This window comes from Priapulus caudatus, unplaced genomic scaffold, assembly GCF_000485595.1.
Source record: "Priapulus caudatus unplaced genomic scaffold, Priapulus_caudatus-5.0.1 Scaffold1247, whole genome shotgun sequence".
Classification (NCBI taxonomy): Eukaryota; Metazoa; Priapulida; class Priapulimorpha; order Priapulimorphida; family Priapulidae; genus Priapulus; species Priapulus caudatus.
The window spans coordinates 13,609-23,777 of NW_014578308.1; the positions used below are offsets into that span (position 1 = coordinate 13,609).

Here is a 10,169-nt window from a genome sequence, read left to right on the forward strand (position 1 = left end):
TATCTCAGCATAGATTTCCATAATAAACCTTTATCAGTAGACCTGTGTTTATAATTAGGAGAGCGCCCTAGCATGTAGTGTACAAAACACCTACTTTATGCCCTCGCGTCCTTCCCCTTGCCTCCCCTGTCCTTCGCTCAGCCTCCCTCTTCTTCTACCGTCCCCAGCTATCTTCCATGTCGGATTTCCTCAATCTCCCACTCTTCTCTTCCGCAGCAAGCTATATTACGTACTTTTATTTAGGCAGTGCTGCACGTCTGAAACGGTGATCGCGCATGCGCAATATCTCCCGAGAAGAATATTATTTGGCCGAAATTATGAATTTAAAATAAATAGGGAATATCCCAGCATAGATTTCTATCATAATATCCTATAAGTAGACCGCATTTATGAATAAGGAAGCAGACCTTGCATGTAAGGTGTTTGCTGCATAAACCATTCCGTACATAATCCTGGCTACATTACTGTTTTAGCGCATGCGCAATATCTCACCAGAGAAGTTTTATTTTGTGATATGTAAATGCATTTAGTTTGGTCAGGAGGTATCTCAGCATCGATTTCTGTATTAGATTCTTATCGGTAGACCTGAATATTGGGGTGGGACCGGAGTGAAATGTTGCAAAATGCATTGCTATTTTCCAAAGTGTATTCTCCTTTATATTGACTCTTGTTTCGAGTTGTACTGCATATTCAGCTGTACTGCACGTCCCTCAATTGTATAATCATTTCAAATGGGACATCATTTAAATTGTGAAGTTAAATGAACAGGCTTTCCAATGATAGCAAATGCACTGATAATAATGCAGGTACATGAGAGATATCATCCTATTTTTTTAGGAGTGTACATGAAAAGTCTCCAAAATCAAAAAAACCCCTTCTGCAGTTTTGGTTGAGATTCAGGGTCAAGGCGGTATTCGTGTCTTTCATTTTAGATACAGTGTAAACAAAAGCCTATTACTTTAGATACAGTGTTTATATTAAAGGTAGTAGCCCTCATTTGCACACCCTCCCAATTTCCATAAAATTCCATTTGTAGATTCCAATTAATTGGCATCAGGATATTTTCTTTGAGTTCTTAAGGCATCTTCCATTCGCCTTACGAGAAAAACGTTTAATTTCTAATTTAAATGTCGCATTATAACCATAAATCCAATGCTGTGATATGTTCACATTGATGAGTCCTCATTTTAAGTTACAATGAGTCTAAATTTGTTCGAGACCTCCCAAGATGCTTTGCAAATGAAGGCTACTACCTTTAATTGAAAAGGGGATTCCAGTCCTTTTTTTATATCTGACCTCAGTATCCATAAAAATAAACATGTTTCACTAAGTGAATGGTTGTAATTCCAGCATGTGAAAAACTTTAAGTTAAATTTTGTTTTGAGATAAATTTAAGCGAAACACAAATATATCATAGTTGAAGCTACCATACTTTAACACGTTAAATTCTGAATATATTGTTTGCCCCCCTCCCATCCTCAAAATGGATCGAAGCCCCTGGTGGAATACAATCAACGATATACATGAAGAAGTCAAAAAAAACATTATTTGAAATGGAAAGCCTTGAATGGCATGTAAACGATACAAACAATAGTCGATACTTGCAATTAAAATGCGCGAAAATTAACCTTTTAGAGATCAAAAATACAAAAAGTACCTATCGTTGGACGGTATATACCCCTTCCCAGCTCTCCCTCGGCCGCTTCGCTTCCTCGCAGGCTCTTGAACCACGACTGGTCCCCCCTTTTTTTAAATGGATTTGCGTCCTTGGGGCTATAGAGTTGTACGTGGTTCTGGTTAGGCTTATATATGGTTATAATAATCGTTCTGCTCAAATTTAGTGTCTATGAATGCGGGTATCTCTAGGATGAATGCGAAAAACGAACTGGCTCGTTAGAGCTTGCTCTCTCTCTCTCTCTCTCTCTCTCTCTCTCTCTCTCTCTCTCACCCCCCCCCGCGGGGTTTCATCTCCTTGGTATATGTTGCTCCTTGGTTCCCTGGACAATTTTTTTTTGTCAAAATAGTGCCACGGCAGTCCGTGCTGCACTACGGCCCTGCACACCCTCCCAATTTTTATACAATTTCATTTGTAGATGCCAATTAATTGGCATCAGGATATTTTCTTTGAGTTATTAAGGCATCTTTCATTCGCCTTACGAGAAAAACGTTTAATTTCTAATTTAAATGTCGCATTATAACCATAAATCCAATGCTGTGATATGTTCACATTGATGAGTCCTCATTTTAAGTTACAATGAGTCTAAATTTGATCGAGACCTCCCAAGATGCTTTGCAAATGAGGGCTACTACTTTTAATTGAAAAGGGGGTTCCAGTCCTTTTTTATATCTAACTTCAGTATCCATAAAAATTTAATGTTTCAAGTGAAAGGTTGTAATTCCAGTATATCTGAAAAGCTTTAAGTTAAATTTTGTTTTGAGATAAATTTAAGCGAAACACAAATATATCATAGTTGAAGCTACCATACTTTAACACGTTAAATTCTGAATATATTGTTTGCCCCTCCCATCCTCAAAATAGATCGAAGCCCCTGGTGGAATACAATCAACGATATACATGAAGAAGTAAAAAAAAACATTATTTGAAATGCAAAGCCTTGAATGGCATGTAAACGATACAAACAATAGTCGATACTTGCAAGTAAAATACGCGAAAATGAACATTATTGAGATCAAAAATATAAAAGTTCCTATCGTTGGACGGGGGATACCCGCCTCCCAGCTCCCACTCGGCCGCTTCGCTCCCTCGCAGGCTCTTGAACCACGACTGGTCCCCCCTTTTTTAATGGATTTGCGTTCCTGGGGCTATAGAGTTGTACTGGGTTCTAGTTAGGCTTATATATGGTTATAATAATCGTACTGCTCAAATATAGTGTCTATGAATGCGGGTATCTCTAGGATGAATGCGAAAAACGAACTGGCTCGTTAGATCTTGCTCTCTCTCTCTTTCTCTCGCTCTCGTTCTCTCGTTGGCATTCTCTCTCGCTAGTTCTCTCTCTCTCTCACCTTCCGATTTCCTCCTCTTTCTCACTTTCCTTCTCTGTCGCTCTCGGAGCGCTATTTTTATGTACATTAACATAGCGGGGAACCCAGGGCGTGATGCTGCAAGAAAAGTAAAAATAATAGAACAGATTTTACCTAGCATACGTACTTCCGGCCCGCCCGGCTCTACTTTAAACGTATAAGAACGGCCGAAGAATATTATCTTGGCAGTCAACGGCGACCGACGTCGCAGCGCCATTTGCCCATGCATTAGCATGCTGCCTTTCCTCAATCTCCCATCCCCTCTCCCACGCAGCAAGCTATATTATAAAGTTTTCCTCAGACGACACTGCACGCCTATCACGGTGCGCGCGCTCAGCCTCCTTCTTCTTCTTCCGCCCCTGCTATCTTCCCTGCCGCCTTTTCTCAGTTTCCCATCCCCTCTCCCCCTCAGCAAGCTATATTATGAAGTTTTCCTCAGACGGCACTGCACGCCTAACACGGGGCGCGCGCATGCGCAATATCTTCCAAGAGAAATCGTATTTTGCAAAGATTATGCATTTAAAACGAAGAGCAGGTATCCTAGCATAGATTTATATGATAACATTCCATCAGTAGACATGATTTAAGAAATAGGCGGGAGACCTTGCATGTAAGGTCACTGCTGCGTATACCAGCCAGTACACAATCTGGCTACGTTAGTGTGTTAGCGCATGCGCAATATATCACCAGAGGAGTTATATTTTGTGATAAATATGCATTTTAAATGGTTAGGGGGTATCTCAGCATAGATTTCCATAATAAACCTTTATCAGTAGACCTGTGTTTATAATTAGGAGAGCGCCCTAGCATGTAGGGTACAAAACACCTACTTTATGCCTTCGCGTCCTTCCCCTTGCCTCCCCTGTCCTTCGCTCAGCCTCTCTCTTCTTCTACCGTCCCCAGCTATCTTCCATGTCGGATTTCCTCAATCTCCCACTCTTCTCTTCCGCAGCAAGCTATATATTACGTACTTTTATTTAGGCAGTGCTGCACGTCTGAAACGGTGATCGCGCATGCGCAATATCTCCCGAGAAGAATAATATTTGGCCGAAATTATGAATTTAAAATAAATAGTGAATATCCCAGCATAGATTTCTATCATAATATCCTATCAGTAGACCGCATTTATGAAAAAGGAAGCAGACCTTGCATGTAAGGTGTTCGCTGCATAAACCATTCCGTAGATAACCCTGGCTACATTACTGTTTTAGCGCATGCGCAATATCTCACCAGAGAAGTTTTATTTTGTGATATGTAAATGCATTTAGTTTGGTCAGGAGGTATCTCAGCATCGATTTCTGTAATAGATTCTTATCGGTAGACCTGAATATTGGGGTGGGACCGGAGTGAAATGTTGCAAAATGCATTGCTATTTTCTAAAGTGTATTCTCCTTTATATTGACTCTTGTTTCGAGCTGTACTGCATATTCAGCTGTACTGCACGTCCCTCAATTGTATAATCATTTCAAATGGGACATCATTTAAATTGTGAAGTTAAATGAACAAGCTTTCCAATGATAGCAAATGCACTGATAATAATGCAGGTACATGAGAGATATCATCCTATTTTTTTAGGAGTGTACATGAAAAGTCTCCAAAATAAAAAAAAAACCTTCTGCAGTTTTGGTTGAGATTCAGGGTCAAGACGGTATTCGTAGTGTCTTTCATTTTAGATACAGTGTAAACTAAAGTCTATTACTTTAGCTACAGTGTTTATATTAAAGGTAGTAGTCCTCATTTGAACACCAGGGCCGTAGTGGCCTCCCAAAATGTGCTACTGCAGAAAAGTGTAGGATCACCCAGTGATAATATCAAGAGTGGCGGTTATGGTGTGTGCCGCAGGCATTCATTTTTGAAATTTAGTGCCTGGAAATGGCATTTCCAGCATTTTCAGGCTATGTTGAAAGCAACCAATTCTGACCTTTTTAAAAGGTAAATTTGTAAATTTTAAAAAGGAATGTAGCTAAAGCTGATGTTTTGACTAAAGTATCTAAAATATATATTATGAGTATGATAACTAATAAAACATTTAACAGTTGTTTTACTAAAATTGTATATACTAATCAGTACATTACTTATGGAAAATAATATAATGATTTTAATATTTTCGTTTTAGTGCTCGTACATCAGAATCGTTGAAGCTGGCCGTGAGGCATCATGCACGTGTTGTGTTGTGTGGTGTTTGTGTTGGTGCGTGCGTGCGTTGCGTGCGTGCGTACGTGCGTGCTGCGTGCGTACGTGCGTGCGTGGCGGCGTTGTCGGTGGTGTGTGTGTGGTGTGTGTTGTTGTGTGTGTGTGTGTGTGTGTGTGTGTGTGTGTGCGTGTGCGTGGCGGTTCATCTTCTCATCCGGGTCATGTTTTTCTCTCCTCTACTAATCAAACAATTATTGGTTCAAGTGCTACATGCATTAGATTTTAACGCATAATCGACTGGCCCCCCCCCCCCCCCACCAGTTCCGGAGACGCCCGCTGCTTTTAACGTGTCCGAATTTATGGCAATGAATTCAACAAAATCCAAATTCGCGGAGACCCCCATTTTCGAAAGCATCAGCCGGTTCCAGAGCATAGCCACATTTCAACAAACATTCGTTTCAGAGACCATCCATTTTCAGGTCTGAGTTTAGTTTCCGCACGAGGCCCCCCCGCCCCCTTTTTGACCTTCGCAGTGCACACATACTACCATAAAATGTGGGGTGAGTGCCCCCCCCCGCGGGGTTTCATCTCCGTTGGTATTGTTGCTGCTGCCTTGGTATCCTGGACTATTTTTTGTCAATATAGTGGCCACGGCAGTTCGCGTGCTGGGGCCGTGGCGGCCACTACGGCCTGCAAACGCCCTCCCAATTTTTATACAATTTCATTTGTAGATGCCAATTATTTGCATCAGGATATGTTTCTCTGAGTTATTCAGGCATCTTTCATTTCGGCCTTAAACGAGGAAAACGTTTAATTTCTCATTTCAATGTCGCATTATAACGGCATAAAAACCCAATGCTCGTGATATGTTTATCTTGTGATGAGTCCTCATTGTGTAAGTTACAGATGGAATCAATTTGATCGATGACGCTCCCAAGTATGCTTTGGCAAATGAGGGCTACTAGCTTTTAATTGAAAGGGGGTTTCCAGTCCTTTTTTATCATCTTGACTTCAGTATCCATAAAAATTTAATGTTTGCAAGTGCAATGGTTGTAATTCGCAGTATATGTGAAACGCTTCAAAGTTAAATTTGTTTTGCAGATAAATTAAGCGAGAACACAAATATATCAATAGTTTTTGAGCTACATACTTTGAACACGTTAAATTCTGGAATATAATTGTTTGCCCGCTCCACATCCTCAAATAGATCGAAGGGCCCCTGGTGGAATACATATCAACGATATACATGACGAGTAAAAAAAAACATTGATTTGAAGATGGAAAGCCGTTGAATGGCATGGTAACGATAAAACAATGTCGATTACTTGCAAGTAAAATACGCGAAATGGAACCTTATTGAGGATCAAAATATAAAAGTTCCTATCGTTGGACGGGGATTACCGCCTCCCAGCTCGCACTCGCGCCGGTTCGCTCCTGCTGCAGGCTTCCTGAACGCACGACGGTCCCCCCGTTTTTTAATGGATTTGCGTTTCCTGGGGGCTATAGCGTTGTAGCTGGGTTCTTGAGTTAGGCTTATTATGGTTTATAGATAATCGTACTGCTAAATATAGTGTCTATGAATGCGGGTATCTCTGGATGAATGCGAAACCGAACTGGCTCGTTAGATCTTGCTCTTCTCTTCGTCTCTCTCTCTGCTCGTCTCCTTCTCTCTCGTCTGCCCTCTGTTCTCTCTCCTTCTCTCTTCTCTCTCTCTCTTCGTTCTCTGCTCTCTCTTCTCTCGACTTCTTCTCTCTCTCTCCTCTCTCGCTCTCTGCCTCACATCTGCTCTCTTTCTCTCTCTCTGGCTCTCTGTCTCGTCTCTCTGCTCTCACTATGCTCTCTGTGTGTGTGTGTGTGTGGTGTGTGTGTGTGTGATGTGTGTGTGTGTGTGTGTGTGTGTTGCGTGTGTGTGTGTGTGCGTTACGTGCGTTGCGTAACCGTGGCGTGTATGCCGTGCGTGAGTGCGCTGTGTGTGTGTGCGTGTGCGGCGCGTGCTGTGCATGCGTATGTGTGTGTGTGGCGTGGCGTGCGTGGGCGTGGGCGTGCGTGCGTGTATGTGTGTGTGTGGCGTGCGTGGCGTGCGTGCGTGTGTGTGCGTGTGTGCGTGATCGGCTTGCTCTCGCTCGAGTAGCCTCGCAGCAGGTTGATTCGAGACCGATCGGCCTGAATATAGTTAAGTTACTAAGTCAGCGTTTTTCGGTGTACGTATAGGCATCGCAGGTTGATTTCCCGGCAGCAAAACTGTCTGTTTGGAAAGTGTTCACCGCTGTGTTGTGTAAAAGCTGTAATTATGAGCGAGTAATAATCTAGACATAGCTCTTTTGTAAATTTAAAGTTTACCCTCCGGTGAATAGGCTGAATTACCCACATGAACGGAGCGCAGTGTGGCAGCACGTGTGCGTCAGCTCTCCGTCGCGCGTGACGGCGCACTCGCTTTTGCGTGCAGCCCACAGAAATACTATAGAGACACATACATATTTATCTATTACTGCATATATTTATATATATATATATATATATAGTGCAAGAGTCCATATATAGAAAACTATAATTAGGCCTACTATTATTTATTCACATGGCACACATTGCCGCAATTTGCCCATACACACGCACGCCCGACGTACGCAGCGCAGCACTGCACGCAGGCAACACGACGCCACGCGCGACGCACGACACGCACGCACACACACACGTACACACACATCCCAGAATATCACTATTTCATTACATTCATTACATTACATACTCGCTCCCAGTTGTTAGATAGAGCTCTAGTGAATGACCATGATATGAAAAACACGCTATATTTCGCATGTCCTGGCACAAACCTCTTGGATGTCGCGATATGATCGTCAATTATCCAAAACACTCGGCCACGTAATTAAGAAAGGAATTAACGATGATTTATCCCGTACAGCAATAAATTTTTTCAATGATTAGCAAACGCGAACTCCTACGTAACACTGTGATGCATGTTGTGTGATTTCTAGGCTTTGTTCCTCCGTTTTTGTTCAAAGAGAAAAGACACTTCAATCCCTTTATTTCATGCGGCGTCTCTGTGACTATAGTCAGGAAGCTTATGGCACGTAATAGAGCCAAATCTGCAAATTATGAACGACATTTTTAAGTGGTCAAATCTGGGTTCAATATGTTCTTCAGCTAAGAATTTTTTTAAGGAGCCCAAATTTTAGACCCGGAAACGCCCCCCCCACATATGGGCCTGGTAAGGGACCCGAACTGTTATTTGGCCCATATATTTGCCTTTGGTCGAGTTTGAGCAAAGTTAGAGTCGATTTTGGGGGTTTTCAAGCATCAAGGAATCGCATTGTAGCGTGGTTTGGCGCAATGAAAAAAAAGGTTAATACATTGATAATTTGTTAGCTTCGTAACATAGTATAAATAAATGATTTAATAGGTTGTCAAATTAAATTATTAAAAATTAACCTAAATTTTAGATTATAGGGTTGTTTATAAATAATTAATACATGTTGTTTTAAATAATTATGTTTTAAAAAGCCTAAATTAAAGCCGCACAAATGCGCATCCAAACGCTAATTTCTCCAGTACTAGATACAATACTTCGTGTCATGCATAATATACTACTTATGGCGAAATGATATCTAGTTCCTCCTTTGACTGCGCGTTGTCTTATAAAAGGTTTTTGAAAAATGCCTCGGCAATTTTGTTGAAATCCCGATGTTGTTGACAGTTTCCCAATCCGCCTAGGCACCCCGTGCGCGGTGGGCGGGCGGTACAGCGCTACGGGCGCGAGCAAAGATAAAAAACATGTGACGTCACGTCACCACTTCGAATCTATTGTTTGGGAAGCAGTCGGGCGTTTTGCGCCAGTTTCCTCACCTCTTTGCTTGTGGGTTTTAAGCAAACGCGACAGTGAAATAGGAGGCACTAGAGTTTATTTTGTCATTACGGTAGTGTGATTATGCATGACACGAAGTATTTGCTGAGTCTAGTACTAAGAGAAATTAAGCGTGTTGGATGCGCCATTGTGTCGGCTTTAAATATAGGCAATTTATTTCTACGGTTGCTTTAACTACAAGATAAAATTGCTGGTTCCAGAGCTGGTGATGTCATAAACTCGCATGTGAACTGCCCTGCGGGAAGAGGACATCATCGGGACCTGTAAACATGTTGCTGGCAGTCGCTTCTGGTTGTTAGAAAGTTTTCTGAGTCTGGTGATTCATGATTGGAAAAAGGCTGTAGCCCGAGGATTGCAAACATCGCTAAGCCTAGGAAAAACATCAAGGCTAGGAATTTCTGAAAATTAACTAAATGTAATTATTTGAGAAGTTTTTTTACACCTGGTTCATATGCTTAAACCACACTGTAAAAAATCTTTTTTTTAAATTTCAGGTTTCTCCCATGTAAAGCACAGAATCTGTCCAGGAAGAAAGTGGGATACTAACTGGATGACTTGCCTAGAACCATACAATTACAGAATAACGTCGATACGAATGATCTGTGAAGATCAAAGGTCCTTAAATTATTGTGCACTACACAATAACGATGTATCGATTGCGAGTACATGTATGATAAACAGACTTACAAGAGTGGGCAGTCCTTGACCACAGCTATTTGAACAAACCCTTTACGCCATTAAACTGGGGTAGAAAAGGCTTGAAGGTGAGAGAATTATTCTGTTATGTACTTTTAAAATGGCGGTTCAAAATTGTGTACTTTTTTTTAAGACAAGACATGTTATAATAACTTTTATAACTGGCCCTTAGGCTACTTGTACCGTTGTCTAAGAAATCTAAACTATTCAATTATATCTTTTATGGCTGAAGAATTATTCTGTACATGTAATATATACGTTTAAAATGCTGTTAACGTCTGTGTAGAACTCTTTTTAACTGATCACTTGTCTGGAAAATTAAATATAATCTTTTATAACTTTTATAACTTGCAGGTCACAGACATAGAGGTGGAAAACATATTTGAAAAGGGACTAGATGGCAGAGGTGACCTGACAAGCA

The 10,169-nt window shown here is 41.3% G+C and overlaps 1 protein-coding gene across 1 annotated transcript in view; it reads left to right on the forward strand.

Annotated features, from left to right (window-relative positions):
* Positions 1-10,169, forward strand: part of LOC106815955 (cell adhesion molecule 3-like) — a 15,291-nt gene that overhangs the window by 2,620 nt on the left and 2,502 nt on the right. Inside the window, exon 2 of the mRNA XM_014820492.1 lies at positions 10,103-10,154. Coding sequence (XP_014675978.1) covers positions 10,103-10,154 — 52 coding nt within the window. The remainder of the gene's footprint in view (positions 1-10,102; positions 10,155-10,169) is intronic.